Raw genomic sequence first — 20065 nt, 5'->3', positions numbered from 1 at the left:
AGCTGATAAAAAGGTTTCCTAGCTGACAGATCAGAGAGCTCTTGAATACATGGAACCAACACTCACATAAACTGATGTAATTAAGAAATTTTTTCAAGATGCCAAGTTTCAGATAAGTTCTATTTTGATTGGACAATAACTATATTTGTCTTAATACAGCACAGCTCCACAGCCCTGATTTCCCATTACATCAATTTCTAATGTATCTAAACATCTAGTATGTGGTTGCTTCCTAGCTACAAGTTCATATTCAGCCTGTTCTAAAAATTGTTTCCAATACAAGACACTTTGTCACCAAACCCTTCTTTACCAAAACATAAGTCTTCAACTGGAAGCGTAAAGGCTTCACCTACTTGTTCCTGTCTCTCTTCCACCTGGTGAGCTTCCATGACCTCACAGGCATGTCTGACTACAGTTGAACTACACTCATAGTATTGCTAATGCTATTGTATTTTCAAATTCATGGTGAAATACTTTTTATAGACCTTTATTCATGGAAACAGTTGCAGTCAATAGCATCCACAGAAGTATATCTTCAATAAAAATCAAGGCTCAAATCTCATGGGGCACTATTTTGCTTTGTTTTGGGTAAAGGCCTTAGAATAACTCCAATACTAGCATTAAACATTTTGCAGCATTTTTAATTGTAGAAAAGCACTAAATGACAATGTTATGGAGAGATTTCAGTAAGATGATTAAGTGGTATGGATACAGTGATCCTTTAAAAGATACCTCATGTCTACTCACTAACTGGAACAACCTTGTTCCCATACTTCTAGTGCAGAGTGGTAAAAATACCAAAGTATAAGGAAGGACATCCCTAATTCAAAACATTACGTACCCAGTATAGCATGGTATGTGTCTTCAAGTTATAGACTGAATGTTGGCATAGGTCTTTCAGTCTATCTTGTTGTTCTGTCCCATCCCAACTGCATGAAGTGACAAAGTCTGATCCACAACCTAACACCTGAGAAAGTCCCAACTTATGAGACCACCTTTTTCCTCCTCAATTTTATATCATTTCCAATGGCACCTTCAATCATGAGGTTTGTGGAATAGCTATTAGCCAGTAATACTTAGTCTTAATGCATCATGTATTAGTCACATAACTTTGCCTTTTTGGTGCTGTTCTTTGAAGTTCTTGTATTTTTTCCCAGTCCCAGAGGTGTAGCTTACATAAGCACAGGACAGTGCCAGCCATATGACACTTCCTCACCTTATCTCATCATATTTATTTTGTTAAAAATTCATGGGAATGTATAAGAACAGCTAGAAGCTACATCTTCCAGCAGACTAGGGAACACTCAATTCCAAAATTAAAGGTCCCTGCAAGGGAAAAAAACAAACAAAAAAACCACCAACTTCCACTAGACTGGTTACTTTCCTGTCGAGATAAAATAAAAACCTGTCATCTGCATTCCTAAGATCACAGTAATAAAAAGATTAAGCTTTTTAGGTTAACATACTTCAGCAGAGAAAGGGAGGATCCTCTTTCTTACACAAATGAAGTAGTATTCCCAAATACTAACCCAGAACTTTACTCATGCAATAAAGAGAAAATTTGTCCTGGATAGAAGCCCACATTAAAACTGATCCAGCAGATTCTGGTTTGCCTGTAATATCTCAAGCCTTCTGTGTCAGAAGAGACAGCCAGAGGACCTGACCAGCAAGCTTGTGAAACACTGATCTGTTTCACTGTAATTTCAACTTTCAAATTCTGTGAAGTGAAAGTTTCCTATTTCAAGGCACCCTAATTAAGCACAGTAGCTACAGAAGCAGGACACCAGCAACAAACTTGTCTGACTGATAACCAGTCAGAGAGGTACTATAAGCAGAAAGAGATTACATACATACCACTTAACATCACAAAGTGCCCACAACCTTGATCTAGGTTAAACTGCCCCAGTAGAAGCTTCCCAGAATAGGAGCACATGGAAAATGAAAGTGATTTTTAATTTCTGATAAAGTTAAAATATTACAAACTTTTAGCTTTTATTGAAAATTAAATATATTAGCAAAAGCAAGATTTAAGAAATATTTTACAAATCATTTACATACAAGAAAGCCAGTATCAGACATTCACAAATATGCAAACCCTTAATTACAAAAAGTACCTATTGGCAGCATGATGCTTATCTTGCCACTGCAGTGTGCTCTACTGTTGATATAAGGCATAGAACTCACATTTGCACATTTGCACCAACTTAAAAAGTTCAAATAAAACTTTAAGCTTTTAAATCCTGGATGCACAATCCCCAATACACACACTCTAAGATTTCTTCTTGTAAGCTCTATAAACTAAGTGTGTGCTCTGGAAGAACAGCCAGCCTGAAAAGCCCAGTAGAAATGTAACTGGTACTAGCATTTAGTTTTCAGTTCTTCTTTAACATGTACAGGCCTACGTATGTAAACCATATTCACAGTTTAAGTATTTTTAGACAGAAGTACCTTTTTTTGCATTTGTTCCTTAAAATTGGCTCTCAGTTCAGCATTACAGTTCATGTCACCTGTTTTGTGATGCATACGTTTACAAGATAACTTAAGTCTGTGCCATGTTCATAGTCAAGATAAATCACCAAGAGTAGTAACATCCAACAGTGACATTCAATACTATTTCAAATATTTGTGCAAACAGCAAAAGAACAGTTGTATGAGGCAAACTTATTTGCAAAACCTTTAATACCTCTTCAGTGTTGTAAACTTGGACTGTCAGCCTTAAGTCCTGCACTTACCACAGCTTTAAAAAGTCAGTGGCTAATATTATCAAGTCTCAAAAATGTTCTCCTCTACATAGTGCAAATTGTAACATAGATAATGTGAAAAACATATCTAGCTGGATTGACTCTGTGCAATCAGTCTTCTCTCATAGTTGAAGAAAGTGTGCATTCAAAGAACCACGTGGTTCAGAGGAAGGAGAGAGAAAAAGCAGTTCCATTACACTTCTCAAACCAGTGCTAGATGTGCAAAGGCAGCAAAAATTCCAGCTGCAACGACAACCAGAACGGAGAATCTTTTCAGGAAGACCCAGGCGGTTAGTCACTTGGACTGGTCTCTAGAAAAATAGGTGAGTATATGCTGGATTTTTATCAGACGGTCTTTTAAAGACATCATAGAGAGAACTGACAGCTGATATCTGGGGTCTACTGGGAGAACCGCTAGAAGCCACCAACACCAAGCAGGGCCATTGGGCATTGCCTAGAAAAAAAAAGAAAAAAGATAGTTAGGAACAATGTAGTATAGTTGACTAAAATGACAAAGACATAGAAGAAAGTTGACAAACTCTTGATTAAAGTTTGGTACCAACTGGAGAATTACAAATCCATAAGATCAAGAGGGTTCTGAATGGATCTCTTCTGATCTATCCTCAACTTGGAAGTCAAAGTACACTTAAGCTAAGGTTCACATAGCAATGTATTATTTCTAAGACAAAGGAAACTCTCAGATTCCTCAGGAAAAGATGGCTAAATATAGGACAGTCATGTAATAACAAACCTCTATAATGCAAACTTAATCCATTACCTGCCATGCTTTTCTTGAAGCTTGAGTATTTTTGATGCCTAGCACATTCACTGTACTCATCTTTACTGTATTTAAATGACTCTTCTATCGCTGCCCCATTCAACTCTCATCTCATTACCTCCTCCTAGACAGAGAATAACTTCATCTGTTTCTTCTAACTTTATAAAACACATTTTGTAACTTTTCCCTGTGCTTTATTCAGTTTCCTACATCAAACCTGAGCTGTCATGCCCAGGACACAACACTCCTCTCAATGGAGGCAGTCTCACACTACATAGCAGATTTACCTCAATAGACTTGCAAAAACAGTCTTGGTAGTGGTACACTCCAGAATGACATATGACATTCCTCCCTTCCTTCTCTATCACACAGTTTACACTTAAGTCTCAAGTACATACCCTCAGTCTTGCTGCCCAGATAGTTATCCTAGTGCACTGAGTGCACTTGGTCTTCTTTAACATGTTGCTTTAAACCTTTTTCTTTTTAAAAAAGGTGTTCTAAAATCACTTCTGAATTAATACACTGGCCTCCGAAGCATCTACAGTCCTCCCAGATCAGTTACTATGGTCTCAAAAATACATAGCAGATGGGTGATGGCTTTCTCCAGCCTCTACTTTTTCAGGATCTCTCTGCCCTTCATCAGTTATAATAACAAACCAGATGGCTGCAGCTAGTTCCTTAGACTTAAAAGTAAACATTTGTCAAGTCCTCAGAGCTGCAGTGTACAGCACTAGCTCAGAAAGGAAGAAAGTGTTATTTGTGATTACCTTTTTATCACGGATTACTGCCTACACATATCACAGGAAAGGAAATACTAATTTACCATTTTTTTTTCCATTTGAATTCTAACCGCTTTACATGAAGTGACAGTTTAAAATATTACTGGAACTTAGTGTTCTCAGTTTAGTAGTTTTATCTACAGAGCAGCATATCATCCTTTCTTGAAAAAAAAAAAAATGTTTATTAGTGACAGAATTGCCTTTTGTTGCTCTTCATAAGAGAAACAAGAAACAAGACGTAGCCCAAATTCCTTTCAAATTAAGGAAAGTCTTTTTTTCCTTTTCATATTTAGCAACTGATAATTTTTGTTGTTGTTCCCCCACCCCCTGCCATAATAAAGACTTAACTGATATTAGATTTCTCACCTGTATATTTTCCTCCCGGTCAGGCATTGGCCCAAAGTGCTGAAGAATTTGAGTGCGGAATTTGTTTCTTAAGTTTTGGAACCAATTACAGGCCTGATTGTAAACAAAGTTATGAAGTTCTCTCAGTTTCTTTAGTTCTTTTTCATCAACAACCTAGTGGAGGAACATTAACATCATTACAGATAAAGAATCACTGTAGTTTTTAAGATAGCATAAACAAACCTATTTGATTTCAACTCTATTTAAGTCATTAGTTAACATTTCTTGCATTCTCCTAAGCCCTGATTCCTAATGGCTGAATAGTAAAGAAGTCCTGTGATATTTAGAAAGAGTTACAGCTTCATGAACTATTGTTTTAATAGAAAGCACACTATTTGTTATTTCATAATAATGAAAGACTAAGCTAACTTCCACTTCTTCTACATGTTGGCACTGTATCTTCCAGGCAATCTGTGGGCCTGAAAAATTGACAGAGCCCTCAAAACAAATGAGCTAAAATTAAGATACTAGCTAATAGTATAAATACTTGGACAGTGTTCTGGATACCTTAACATCTTCCAAATACTCAATGTCTGCAGTGCAATAACCATCTTTCATCCCTCTCCGTAAAACTCGAAATCTCTTTCCACCAACAGTATCGACAACAGACCGTCCATCAGGTAGAAAATGAACATTCCGAATTTGCAGCATGCATCCATAGTCTGCAAAACTAGAAATCAGACCTTTGTCAGTAAGGGAATTACATACTTGTATCAGGACACTTTATTAGAAAAAGATAGAAGAGAAGAAGCTTGATATTAGAACGCAGACCTACCCATTTTGAGAATCACTTATACACATCCCAAACTGTTTAGTCCCAGTTTCCATACTTCTGCGAATCATTAGTCGATATCTTGGCTCAAACACATGTAGAGGACAAGGCACAGTAGGATATGCCATAGTGCAAACAAACATCGGAACATTCTTGGTCAAGCTTCAAAAGAATTACAAAAGAAATACGTGGCTTAAAATCTAATCACTGAACTATTCTATGACAATACTTTTTTGCAGTATGTATTTGAGGTCATAAAGCACTTATTACAAACTTTAATGATAACCACATAATAACAATTTTCATAAACAGTAAGAACAGTGACTGAACACTTATGTACTGATTTGAATACATAAGGGACAGTAAGCCTCACAGTAGTCTAGTTGGTGAGCTAAGTTATCTAAGTCAGTGAATACAGGACTTGTCTTTGAGGACAGCATGTTTTGTTTCCCTTTTTGGTTTAGTTTGAGCCCTATAATCCACGACAGAAAGCCATTACGCCCTTAGATGCATTGTTTTCCTGATGCTAAAAAGATGCAGCAGTAGCTACATAGTAACTAGGTCACCATTTAGACTATGTTCAATGATTCAACCTAGCATATGATTTTTACCCTTGCAATGTCTCAGTAAGGCCTGGCTGAACAAAGTCCATTTTCTTCAAGCTATTTTGTCAAGTACACACAGTTGACACAACTAAGGTAGCATTGAAGCATTAATAGGTTTTCAATTTTACTACCTTTCAGACTATAAAAATGTAATTCTGTAATTCGTATGAACCAGTTTTGGTTTTCCAACACACATACCTACAATACATGATTCTTTATATATCTAAAAAATTATACTACAGATAAACAGCAAGATGAACAGCAAGATGAAATTTATTTTCATCATACCTTCCTTTATACTATTAATCTCTATTATGGACAGCTTTAAAAGAAATTCTAGTATCTGAGACTCTGCAGCCAACTCAAGAGGACAGTTCCATTAACAGCAGCAAAGCTAAAACTGAAGTTCCACAAAAGTGTACTCAAACAGAAAGGAAAACATTTTGTAGAGGACTTAAGAGCCTCAAGTTATTACTAAGAGAGACTTTATACATTGCTACTATCAAAGTGTGAATTTATTTCCACAGTATTGAAAAAATGCTTTTTGCTGAAATACTTAGATGTCTTTATATTCCTTCATATATCCAGAATATACCATTATTAATAACCACAAATATGATAAGACATTTCTAAAAAGGACTTCAATATTAAACTCTTAAGTATTCTAGATAGGACACAGCAAGCTTACTTTGAGTGTTCAGCAGTTTCTTCAGCATGAATTCTTTTTCTCTCATATAATTCATCAGACAAATATTTCATTATTAATTCCTCCAGCAGTTCTGTGGTGCAGTATTTTCTGCTTGCCAAGTACTAGAAGGAAACAAATATGTATTAGTAGAAGACTTGAGAAAATTCAGCTTTTATTTAATACCAAGATACAAGAGATTTGTCACAAATGAGATTTTAGAGCTCAAGTGCTCATTTCTTAGCATCTAACATTACTCTAATATTTGAAAATTCTTTTAGTTCTGACAACTCTATTATATGATTGTTTATACTTCTATACTTAACACATACAGAATTGACTTCCCAGATTATACAACCATATAAATAAGGAAAGTGTACAGAAGTCACAACAAACCTTACTGAATAGTTACGCAAGTTTACAAACGCTCAGGATGTAATTATACCAATAAAGTAGGCGATCACAGAAACATTAAACCTTTTACGTCCTGAGACAAACCTAGTCAATTTGTATTGATGTTTGCACCAATTTTGTTTCTTTCCATCAGCAAACCATAACCCAAATGAACCCAAGTTGTTGTATTTAAGCAGCCTTTAAAATGATAGCGTTTTATCTATAGGAGCTCTACTGAGAAACAGTACCTCTTTCAAACTCTCCTTACAGAGTGGACACTGAGGAGCATGGTCTAAGCACCGTTCCAAGCAACCTTTGCAAAACGTGTGCCCACAAGGGGTTGTCACTGGCTCAAAGAACAGCCTGAAACAAAGTTACTGAAAGTTAAATACCATGACAAGTTTTTGTCTTGCTAAAAAAAAAAGTCAGTGATCAACTTCTAATTTTTAAAACTAATACCACAGCAAAGAAAATTAATCCTACAGCTCTTTACACTGTTTTCCCCTATAATGAAGTTTGTTTACATCTACCACCACACCCCTTTGTACTTTCTGATCAATTTGAGCACATTTTAACTCTAAATATTTAAACATTTATCCTAATACACAAAGATTTTGATCTTACTACAGAGGTTCAGAATACACAAGTAATACTTTAAAGAGCTAAGTTGCTTTAAAAAGCAGTTTACATTATTAACATAACTATGGACAATTTAGTATATACAACATGCTTTAATATTCTTACTCTGAAAACCAGGACAACTCAATAAGAACGCTCAAATACATGAACTACAACTAGTAATCTGACATTCTGCAGTCATTTCCTAGACAAATCTGGCAATACTCCTAAGCATTAGCTTTCCCACAGCAAAACAAACTGGTTTTATTATCTAAAAAACAAACAGAAAAACTAAAAAAGCTAATATTTAACTACAAAAGATCCTGTCCTGTTTGAGTTACCAGTTAATGCCACCAAATTGAATTTAAAAGAAAATCTGATTAAATTGATGTAGTATACAATGCTACAGCAAGTAACATATTTAAATACGTATTTAACTGCTGGGATACAGGAAAGCTGAAAATTACTCTGAACTAGCATTAGAACTCATTACAACCTGTATCTCAGTTTTACACATGTGCAAAAGGTATGTGGCCAAACAACTACAATAGAAATAATGAACCAGAGAGATAAATCTTACCTCATACATAGAGAACACTCAAAATCCGATACATCAATCAAATTCCCTGGAATTGTTCCATTAGCCAGTGTCATATCTCTTTTTGTACTTTCTAAGGAAAAACAAGAAAAAAAATACTCCTTTCAAGGAAAGGCACAGGAGAGTAAATCCTTTTAAGATTTTCAAACTAAGTGATTGCTTACCTCCTTGCTTTTTGTGCTTGTTTCTTCCATCTTCACATACAACTGTATCCTGTTCTGAAAAGGAAAGCTTTCTTTTCAACAAAGCACCTTTTTCTTGGCCAGAAAGAAGGGGTTCAGAAGATACTCTCTTTAAGACATCTTCCTTGGCGAGGTCTTTTGGTGAGTTAAGAGCATGGGCAGACTGTGCCCTATTTAGGCTTCCACTGACAGGCTCCAGTACTTCTGATCCTCCTAAACTCTAGAAAAGACAAATGAACTGTACTTAAAGCATAACACAAATCTAGGTACGTAAGATGTGAACATGCAAAGGTTCCCACAGTTGATTAATCAGTTAGCTAGAGGAATTTGGTAAGCCAAGACAGTACTCAAATTTGATTAGCATGAACAACTTAGAAGTCTTGATTTGCTTCAAAGAGAAAAATTGTATTTTATATTTTTAATTTATTTTATTAAGTTACTAATATCAATTCTCAGTGCTTTCTAATTGGTAGTTCACTGTAATGAGATGTCTAACATTCAAAATGAGAACACATTAGTCCCAAATCACAATTCTTCAAATTTAGCCAGTTACAGAAAGGCAGCATTTAGACTAGAGGATAAGTATGCCAAATAGGAGATGAGAATGTCAGATATTTGCGTATTAGCCAAAGAAGAAAAACTGTCCTATAGTTTTTGTTACCTGCTCAGGACAAAGTTGCAAATTGCAGTGAGACTCGGCCACCTCAGAACCAAGTATAAGAGGTTTATTTCTAATATGTGGTGAATTCCAAGCAGACTCCTTCAGACTCTCCCCTAACTTCTCAGGTGACAGCACATCACACAGTGTCTAGACAACAAATAGCCAAGTGTTCTTAACTCTGTAAAAGAATCTGGGTATAGCTTTATTATAAACCTAAACACCAAAACCAAGAATTCAATCTATATGAAGTTATCCCCACAAATAGGGCTTTATTTAAGCTATAGCTGAGAAAGAACTGTTGAGAACAAGCAAAAACCTACATACCTGTATAACTAAGCAGAATTCATCTAGAAATCATTCCCGCTAGGAGTGACCTCTTCAAACAGTTACACATTACATTGAAGAAGCTGTATGATGATGAACTGATAATTTATTACTGAAAATTTACCTAGATTTTTTTCCACTAGAAGTGAGTGATCTCTTCAGAGCTAGCCATTATCAATTCAGTATCACATAGCTTTTTCAATTTTTTTTTTATTATTGAAGAAAACCTGTTGTGATAGGGATGCGAAAGAGTTCAATTTACAATATTCAAGTTACTGTTTGCTTTCCAGTCATCTAAGTTTTCATTTAGTATCTACTTCAGAAGCTTAAATACTTTGAGACATGTGTTCTTTTTAAAACCTGTAGATCAACACTCTCTCTTTGAGACATGATACATCTTGACAGGAAGCAAAGTGCCTGTCACTTGAATCATCGCTGTATGCATTTAAGATTTTTAGGTGGTCAATGTCTACCATAATGGGAACTTTATAAAGCAATCAAGACAGAGGTGGTAATCCGATTTGATAGATCAAGTTACCCTTTCTACTTCGAGCTTGGCTGGAAGAAAATCCTCATCAAGGGCTAAGCACTGTAGAAACAGTTGTAAGGCATCGCCAACAAAGCCAGAGTCATGCAGCACTTTTCCCTTCCGGAAGTAGACCTGAGAAACAGATAACATGAAGACACCTCTACTGAGTACGTAGAACTGTAGTATTTATCTTACGAGCATTACAACTGAGTTAGAATTAGAGCCCTCCATGATAAAAGAATGCACCCCTTCAACAAACTTGAGTTGTGCACAGCATGTATGATCTATATGCCCTGTTTAACCTACTTGCCTATTCTGAAAACAACCATGGGGTATGTTGGTGTTAGTCTCCTTCCACTTAATTTCTTTTGGCTTACACGAAAGATTAAAATCCAAACTAGTGCTGAAATCACACAATGCCATAATTTCACCCTTCTGTGAGGGTGAAAAGAAGGACATATGTGGTAACAGTTTTCATAGGACACCCTTTTTGCCCTCAGTTTCACCAAAAGTCCTATGGTTCTATCCTGCAGGGAAAGACTAACTAAAAAAAAATCCACACAACCATGCATCCCTTATGTGCATTTTAATCTATATTCTTGATTGAAAACAATGCACTTTTGGAATTGTTTCCTCCAACTATAACTTATTCTTGAACACTAGATAGTAGCCAGAAAAAATAACTTTAAAAAAAATGGAGTGGGAAGAAGAAAAAAAGAAGACTACTGAATTTTGATGAATCTATAACAATATGGCGTTGGGACTCAAAGGTACTTTATACAACACATCTCAATTTAAAAAAGCCATGTTTGCAGTAATATAAACAGAAGTTAAACAAAACAGGAAAATCTAGTGTATGTGCTAAATTTTGAATAATGGACCAGAAAATTGAACTGGAAAAAAAACCACCACCGCAAAAAAAAAAAACACTGAATACATTTTCTGTGGATTGATTGCCAGTATTAAGGAGAAGTCTGTTAAACAAGGCTGTCAGATGGGGCGTGCATCTTTTTTGATGGATTTGGGCAGATTCATTAAAATAGATCCTGAAGATAGAAAGTATGCTAATCCTCCTCTTACAGATATATTCATCTTCCTACAGAGGTAAGGATTGTTGGAATATCTATCAAAACAAGCTCAGTTAAGCGAAGTTTCTTTCCAAACACATATGAAGAGAACTACTAGCAACACTACGAAACAAAGACAAAAGTGCTCTCTGAATTTGCAGCAGCCATGACATTGCTGAACGCAGGAGAGATCAAGACAGAAGCAGTTATCTGTCCTCCCAAGTGCAGCAAGACCTTGCGGCTCCTGCTGTGCTAGAGAGTTCAGATAGTGTTGCAGTAATGTTACTGCAATAAGCTGTAACAGTTCTTAAAGACAGTGACTCCTCAGCTGCCTGCAACGTTTGCAAAGCTCTGTTTCCACTGAGTTTTTCTGGGCTTTTCCAAAAAAAACTTTCCCAGCTAAAAGAGCAAATTATTCTTCTAAAAAAAAAAAAAAAGACAGCCGTTAAAGGTTACATCACCACAAACTATTCCAATTCCAAGTACTGAAGCCAGTAAAAAAGGCCTCAAATGCTTATATTTTTTAAAAATATTGCAAATACTATTGCAAAAGGATTTATTGCTCACACTATTTTTTTTTTTTTTTTTGACTCTTTGGCAGCATTTGGGAAAGAAAACTGTGTTGACTTAACAGAGCCAAAATCCTAGTCTGGACTGGCAACAATGCTCACTCATCTCACTCACATGATGCTCAAGTAATAGATAACGCTTGAAATGTTCTTAATTTGGACAATGGTCAGAGTATAAACACTTCAGGGGAGCTTTAAGAGGACTAGCCTTCACATAGTATAAGAAATTTCAAATGCCAATTACATCAATGAACCAAATGTACAGGCATCAGAAGTTCTGCTTTTAAGCAATTAAATCTGACTGCACAATTTCTGCCAGCCACCCTATAACATAACATTCAGCTAAAGTTCAGTTCGTAAAAAATTAAAAAAATTTTCTTGAGAACACACAAAAGCGTTGTTCTAACAAGTAACTGTAAACAGCACAGAAGTTCTTCACAATACATGCCAAGAAGTCAGTTCTGTTCCATTTAACCCTTCATCCAGAATCACTATCTCATGTTGTGAAAGGAAGTAAAAATACCCCAAGATTTTGATGAAGGCTAAATTAACAGTTCTAACTGGATTCTTCAGCCTACTCTAACCTGCAGTGTTCACCTGCCAGTCTCATACAAATAACTTCTTAAAGATCCCTTTTAGCAGTTTGCATGTCCAATGAGGTAAGACGACGAAATCAAGTGTTCGAGGCATCTGATCTCAGTTCTTAATTTGATGCACATATAATGCAGAATACATTGATTTTATAGATAAACACAGACTTCAAAAAATAAAGAGTTTATACCAACATACCTCTGGCCAGCTTGGCATTTTAGAAATAACAAAATTTAGATCTTCTATGGCTGTTTTATACTCTTGTAGGCCAGCATATGACTCTGCTCTATAAATTCTCAGCATCAGGTTACTGGAATCTGAAAACAAAATTAAATAGCATTTTTAATAATTCATATTTTTTTAATTAGATGTTCTTATAGCAGTATGTCTAAACCACACTAGTTGAAAATAATACCCTTCTGTAAATTTTAAAATGTATGGAGTAGATTTCCTCCCACCTTCCCCCCAGTATTCGGTTAAAAAAACTAAGGAGCAGCAATAATTCCAAGCTTACACCATTGAAGATAAAGATTAACTTTTGAACCCTCTAACGCATCATGCAGCAACGAGAAAATACATTTTAAAGAGACCTACCACTGATACTGAAAACAAAGTATTGTTCAGTACTGCTGTGACAACAGAAGTAGAAGACTACGTAGATTTTAGTTTCACGGTACACCCATTCAAAAACACACAGATCTGAGATTTTATAAGTGCGGTAAATTCCAAGGATTAAAAAGTCTAAGTAATAAGAAGTTTGCTTTCAAACTTTCAAGTGTTTATTTAGCCTGTCCTTTGTTTTTCTAACATCCACCCACTACCAGCTATAGCTAGAGATACAGTCCCAGCACATCCACGATGGTACCATCTGGTACCAGAAGTACTTTCTCCCCACTTGAAGAGATGGCTGATACCAGAAAGCCAGTAACACCAGCTGGCAGCCCTGTTGTAAGGAGCTGTGCTAGAAAAACCTCTGTAAAGGGAAAACAGCGTGTGCAGTAAAGACAAGTTTTTGTCTCCAAAATACAGCACTTTGGACTTTCGGTAGAGTAACCTCTGAATTGGAAGCAAACCCATCTCTGTGCCATTTAACCTGTGATTTTCATAATGCAGCTAATTGCAGTCATTACTTGGAAGAGTGCTCGGCTCTGTTGTTGGCTTTTTTAAATATACCTGTGCTTTTCACTGAAAGAAATAAGTTAAACATTCATCTACTGTAAAAAAAAACTCTCAAATTAAGTTCTCTAAGTTTGCTTCAACAGGATTTCCTTGAAGGGACATGGAGGAATCATTTCACTTCAATTCTACCTCAGTCTATTGTAAATGCCTTGTTTACATTTTCATAATTCCCAGCATTAGCTTGTTTTACATTCAAATCTGTTTGAGCAGAAAGCCAGACCTCTCAAAGTACCAACTGCTTTGTGTTTAGACAATACTACCGGTAGAAGACCTTAACAGAAAATAAAAGATTAAGGAAATCAAAACTGCCAAGAGTTTTCATGGCTGTAACTGAAGCTTTTTCTGATTTGGTTATATTTTGAGTTGACAGTTCAGCTTCAAAAGCAAAAGCAAGTATTTCCACATCTCCTTTTCTGTTTTAGACATTTAACAGAAGTCTGTGAAACTGTCTTTGTCCAACTTAAAAATGGAATTCTGCAAGTGTAAGTCCTCTAACGTCTGCTTTCCTGGGACTTTGAGTTTTGTGACTACTACAGCCTAGTAAAGCAGGAGCTCAGATCACTTCAGACAGTTCTCTGTTGCATCTGACTCTGGTGTCCAGCAGAGTTGATATCAACCCAAATTATTTTCATAGTGGGCAGCAGTGAGTGTGGAACTTTGATGTCTAATAAGCCACCCGTGTACACATGATCAGAGGGAGCTCATCTTTTTCAGACATTTAAAAGTAAAATGATGACCTGAGGAACTCCAAGCTTCTTGTCTAGGTGTGGTGGTGACAGGTAGCTTGAAGACAAAGACAGGCATTCAAGTCTAGAGCAGGTGGACAGGTTTTTTGTTGTTGTTCCCCCCACCTCCCCCCAAGAGGAAAGCATGGTTTCAATGGAACTGGTACAAAACAAAGAGCTAAACTAAGTGGCTTAATTAGGACCCCAACTCCTGACTGTATTGTGCTGCTACAGCAACACCATCAATGATTCACAAAATCCTTGAATATCCCAAGCAGGAAGGAGGACTCAAAGACCATCGAGTCCAACTCCTGGCTCCACACAGGACCACCCAAAAACCAGACCATGTGTCTGAGAGCAGTGTCCAAACACTTTTTGAATTCTGGCATGCTGGGTGCCACGACCACTACCCTGGGGAGCCTGTCCCAGTGCCTGAATGATCAGTACAGATTATAAACTGTCTCTATTTTCAAGACAGGAAGACCTAAATTTACATACGCAATTTAGTAGCATGAATTTAATACCTGGGTTTTGTAATTATGCTCACTCTGTTTTGCAATGTTTCATAACACATTTTGATGTTTACCACTTAGCAGGAGGATGTAAAACTGTTTCAATTCCTTAGACCTGAGGCTAAACAAAGCAGAAGTAATTTGTGCTTCAGTTCTCAATTTTAACAACCTGTTACATTACAAATAACTGAAACCACTCACTTCTAGCATATTCAAAGAGAAATGATTTTAATAAAAAAGATACTGAATACTTTCAGTGCAGAACCATGTGTACCAGGTATCATCAACAGGAAAACTGTACAAAGGTTTATACAAAAAGCACTTAGTATGCTTTTTTTTTTTTTGAAAATGTACTTTCAAAGCATCTGCTCCTGGCTATTGTCAGCATGAGCCTACCAATAAATGGACCATCCCTGGTCTGGTCCTGCATGCTTTTTACCCGGTTCTTAAAAATACAAGAAGTTCTCCTATTAAAAAAACACATGTAGTCCACACATCTTTTATGTACTAGCGTGCAGAAAAACTGTATGGCACAATATTTACGAAGGCAGTAATATAGAGTCACTCTACAGTCACTCCATGAGGGGTTGGAAAATAAGAGAAGAGGCTAAGATAATTAGTCTCATTTAACGAGAAAAACACCAAAGGCACCAGGAGAACCTTACACCCTTAGAGAATCCAAGAAGCTACCCAGAAGACAGAAACAGACTCCTTACCGAAGTGCTCAGGGAACAAACAAGAGACAGCGGTTATAAACTGAAACAGGTGTAGTTCTGCCTTTAAATAAGTAGAAAAATAATCATTATGAGGGCAATTAACCTTTGAACAGGTTGCCCTGAGAGGCAGTGGAATCTTCATCCTTGTAGGTTTTCATTACCCAGCTAGACAAAAACCTTAAGCAAACTGCTCTGAGCTTGTTGTTTATTCTGCTTTGAACAGAAGACTGGTCAGCAGACTTCCTCAAGACCCCTCCAGCAGGGGGGAGTCTGATTGCACCCAACCATGTCTATCAGCCGCCTGTTTTGAGATTAAAGACATGCTGTACTTGGATTTTAATTCAACAGACTTCCTTTAAATAAGCTATTTCATTCCAACCCCTGCAAGGCATGTATTATCCATGTGAATGTTAACATTCCTCATCTTTCAAAAGTAACCTCTACACTGTGACAACTAGCAGTAATTTCTTTCACATTTTTCAAGAAGTCTAAGAAAGTTATAAAGAAATGCTGTTGGAGTAAAGGTTTAGTGCTTTATTTAGGGCATTAGGTCTACGTTTATCGTAATATTTAACTTTGTATCTGCACTAGAAAGTGAGATGAACTAGCTGAAAACAGTGAGGAAGCTGAAATAGAACAATAACGATTTTAAGTAAGAGTACATTTCTTACACTGTGTCTTCTTCACCTCTTAAACGCTTGCAAAATCTCTCATTCTGGAGAAAAGTAGAAACTGTACTGGCAGCTATTAACTACTTCTCTACTAGCCTGAAACCACCACCAATCTGTAGCTGCGAGTCAGCTCTCTAAATTCATATTTCATGTGTCTCTGCCCTCTGATTCATGGAGCTCTTTACGAGTGTTACCAGAATGCTTTGGATATACTTGGAATGTTGCTTGTTCTCAGGACTGGAAAGACAGGAAATAGTTACATAAAAGAGCTTAAATGGAGCTTCTAACACACACACTGAATTTGAGTAATAGTTATGGATAAGCATCACAGCTCATAACTATCCTCAGATTATTCTGAAGACTAAACTTTAAGATGTACCTTCACAATAAAAAAATGAATCAAATTTTATTGTAGCTATACCAAGTATTAGGGTGTTGCTAAATGCACAAAAGATTAACTAGAGCCTAGAGAATTGGTTATTCATGTTATCTTTTTTTTTTTTTTTCAAAAATGGGTCTTGAACCATTAAAGAGGGATCACTGTAAGCATTTGTGGTTAATACTGAAGTCCTTGGTTTGTATTCTGAGCCCTATTTCTTTATGTCCTGCACGAGTCAGTGCTGTACTTCAGAATACACAGAGGAAACTAGCCCTCCTCTGACAGTTCTGGTGTATAAAACAGATCGGACTCTGTTTGGTCACATCTATCCCACACCCTACGTTTTGCCAGCGCTCTGGCCACTAACACAGGACTGAAGATCATAGCTGAGCGTACCGAAGCGAACAGACGAGGCTCCCAAAAGGCAGAACGGCCCGGAGATGTCACCTTACCGTGCCAAAACAGCTTATTCAGGAACTAGACCCGAGAGCCGGATCGGAAGGATTAGACTTAGGCAAGCTTTCTCGCCCCGTCCCCCACCCCGCAGCCGACCGGGGCACCACCACCACCCAGCGTCCCGCTGCGGGCACCGGGGGGGGGGGGGGGCGGCCGGTGCCGCCGATCTCGGCTCCCGCAGGTGGTGCCGAGCCGCGCCCGCGTGATGTCAGCCCGTTACACAACGCGGCCCCTCCGCGCCCGCCCGTTATGCAACCGGCCCCCGGCACGCCTCGCCGAGCCCCGGGGGGGCTCCGTTGGCCGAGGTGGGCCCTGGCCTTACCTGCCCGCAGCGCCTGCCCGGCGGCGCCCAGCGCCTCTCGGAAGCGCCCCTGCGCCAGCAGCTCCTCCAGGCGGCTGCCGGCCCTGGCCCTCTCGCACTCGGCCGGGAACCACTTCTCGGCCAGCTGGCTCAGCACCACGCTGGGCCGCGGCAGGGCACCGCCGCCCCCCGGCGCCAGCCGAGCCCGGCAGCGGCGGCAGCGCGCCCGCAGCTCCCTGCGCAGGCAGCGGCGGCAGTAGGTGTGCCCGCACGGCACCGTCACCGGCTCGCCCAGGAAGCGGCGGCAGCCGCAGCACCGCAGCGGCCCCTCGGCTGTCCCCGAGCCCTCCGGAGCGGCGGCGGCGCGGCCGCGGGCGAGCCCGAGGCGCAGGCGGTAGTTGAGCAGCAGGCACTCCAGCAGGCGGCCGCCCGGCGGGCCGAGACACAGCGACGCCAGCGAGGCGCCCGCCGCTTCCTTCGGCCGGGTCGGCACCGCCTTGCCCTCCTCCTCCTCAGCCGGCCGCCCGCTGCCTCCCGGCTCCGGCGGCAGCGCCCCGGAGGAGCCCGCGGGAGCGGAGGACGCCATGGGCTGCCCCGCTGTGCCGAGGGGGGTGTGGCTGTGGCGGCGCCCTGCCGGGCTCTGCGCACGGCGCCCGACGGGGCGAGGCACGTGACCTCCTCCCGCCCCGCCCCTGCCTCCTTTACATAAAGCGCCGCCGATCAGCTGACCCTGCCGGCGTTTCCCTATTGGCGGAAAGGGGGTGGGGGCCCGCCCGCTGTGTGCCTTCTACGAAGGCGGGGCCGGTGCCGCGCGGCCAGGGCGTGAGTCACGCGGGGGCGGGCTCGCGCGGGAAGGGCCCGGCCGGCGGTTGGGGAGCGCGCGCGCGGCCGTTAGCGCCCCTCAGCGCCCCGCCCCCTCCCCCCTCCCGCTCTGAGGGGAGCCCCCGGGCCGAGGGAGGGAGCGGGGCCTCTGCGGGCTGGGCTCCTGCGGCGGTGCTGGAGGGGCGGGAGGGACCCGTAGGGACCGGGGACAGGGGGCTGGGGGGTCCTCTGGGCTCTGCCCGCAGCCCCCCGGCGGCTGCTGCTCGCGGCGGTCCTCGGCAGCTTTGGCTGTCCCCTTCTGGGCTCAGGTGTGTTAGGTCTTGTTGTCAGGGTAAAAGCCGCAGGGTTAAGGAAAAGTTCTTTGCACTTGGGGTTTGTGTGTTTCCGTCTTCACTTGAGTGTGGCTGCCGCCTTGTGCAACGCCCCGGCGGGATGGGGGCTGATGCTCTCGTTGGTTGCACCGCCGTGCCCTGACAGCCTGGCGGGGCGGCAAGTGGCAGGCTTGCCAGGAGCGGAAAATAGTAAGTCTGGGGCTTTGGGGCATTTACGTGGCTTAAAATAAGTCATCGCTGCACTTTCATGGGGAAATGATTAGCTTTTTCAATTATATCTCTAAAGAAAGCTTGAAGCCCGTTGCATAACTGCTGTGCATTCACGGTACCTATGATGCTTTCTTCTCTCTTCAATTTATGACAGTCCTCTGATTAAACAAAAGAATCTCAGACAAATGTAACAGTTCCTCTAAAACCTCCCAGGCAAGACTTTCACACCAGGAGAAGGAATTGTGAAAGGAACAAAGCTACGTTTGTCTTCAGCTGTGCTTCATGTATTACAGGCTGGAGGAGGATACTGAGGGCTGTTAAGAAGTTAGTGGCAAAGATGCCACGACCAGAAACAACCAAACACATCTGGAATTAGACCCAGGCGTTTTGTCTGAACTCATTCCCTCTAAAACCCATCCTTTGCATTTACAGTGCCTTTCAACTTCCCAAAGCCAAATAAAAAAGATGGTAATTGAAATATCAGGGGAGAACAGACATATATGTTAAATGTGAAGAGATGAGTCCTTTAATGAGTCATTAAAAACAGTCAGCTTCAGCTAGGAAGTGACAGCTAATGAAAAATCAAGGTAAAAGAGGCTTGTAGCATGAACTTGAATAGTGGTGGGATAAGGTAAAATGCTTTGAATTGTTATGAATGGTTTCAGTAGGTTACAGATTCTATTTTAGGCATGGCAAGTATGAGTTGATACCAGGTTTGGTACCAGGGAGATGAGCAGAGATTTTAGACAGAAGTAAAACTTGAAGTCTTGTGAACCATCACCAAAGAGAGCAGTAGTTTGTTTTCAGATTAGATCTGTCAATTAATCTGTCAGATTAGATTAATCAGTTTTCAGATTAGATTACCCACAGAAAAGAAAAATAAAAACAGGACAATGTTCAGGGGGTTGTGGAACTTCCTTGAAAAGCTGAAGTTAGGATGATGAGATTGTCCTCTGCAGGAACAATTAAAAAGTAGAAACAAAAACCCTTTTCTATCCACCATTGCCATTCCTGATGAATCTTTTAAAAGTTCATGCGTTAACAATATTGTTTGAATCATAGGTAGGAATATTAGATGCAACCAGCTATTTTTTCAGAATTCCAAGTGTACAGGAGTAAAGTACTAGTGGCTTTGCCAACTGGGGTGTCTTGGAGCAGAAGAGTTGAGTTTTTTTTCCCTCATAGTTCATTTCAAAACAATTAAAAACAGTGAAAGAAGAGAGTTTTGATAGGATGGATGACTGGTTGGGTGTAGGGAGCCTGACATTTTATACTGTTCCAACCAGTTTTAGAAATCTCTAATTAGTACCTTTCTTCAGAGCTTGCTCTTTGTGTGAGCAGTGCTTACTGGCAATGTAAGCACCTACTGTCTGCTAATGTTTGTCACATGTGCTGTTCTCCGCATTCATAGCTGTCCTTGTTTCTCTTGGAAACTCAGGACTTCAAGCATCCAAAAATACTGAAG

At 39.9% G+C, this 20065-nt stretch overlaps 2 protein-coding genes across 3 annotated transcripts in view; one reads left to right on the top strand and one right to left on the bottom strand.

Moving 5' to 3' along the window:
* Window positions 1-1995: 1995 nt before the first annotated feature.
* LONRF1 (LON peptidase N-terminal domain and ring finger 1) lies at window positions 1996-17901 on the bottom strand. Its single transcript, XM_035326380.1, has 12 exons — window positions 17258-17901; window positions 12496-12614; window positions 10080-10202; window positions 9218-9364; window positions 8539-8776; window positions 8357-8447; window positions 7407-7521; window positions 6769-6890; window positions 5479-5637; window positions 5211-5373; window positions 4665-4817; window positions 1996-3195 (listed from the first exon to the last, which is right to left on the bottom strand). Exons 1-12 carry the CDS (start codon window positions 17820-17822, stop codon window positions 3037-3039), a joined length of 2154 nt encoding a protein of 717 aa, XP_035182271.1. The 5' UTR covers window positions 17823-17901; the 3' UTR covers window positions 1996-3036.
* Window positions 17902-18462: 561 nt separating this feature from the next.
* Window positions 18463-20065, top strand: part of TRMT9B (tRNA methyltransferase 9B (putative)) — a 114850-nt gene continuing 113247 nt past the window's right edge. For both annotated transcript variants that reach the window (XM_035326385.1, XM_035326384.1), the window contains exon 1: window positions 18463-18579. The gene's annotated coding sequence lies outside the window, so the exon portion shown is untranslated. The remainder of the gene's footprint in view (window positions 18580-20065) is intronic.

The sequence above is a fragment of the Oxyura jamaicensis genome, chromosome 4 (assembly GCF_011077185.1).
Source record: "Oxyura jamaicensis isolate SHBP4307 breed ruddy duck chromosome 4, BPBGC_Ojam_1.0, whole genome shotgun sequence".
NCBI lineage: Eukaryota > Metazoa > Chordata > Aves > Anseriformes > Anatidae > Oxyura > Oxyura jamaicensis.
The sequence above is the reverse complement of the archived record's forward strand: the minus strand, read 5'-3'. Positions and strand labels throughout refer to the sequence as shown.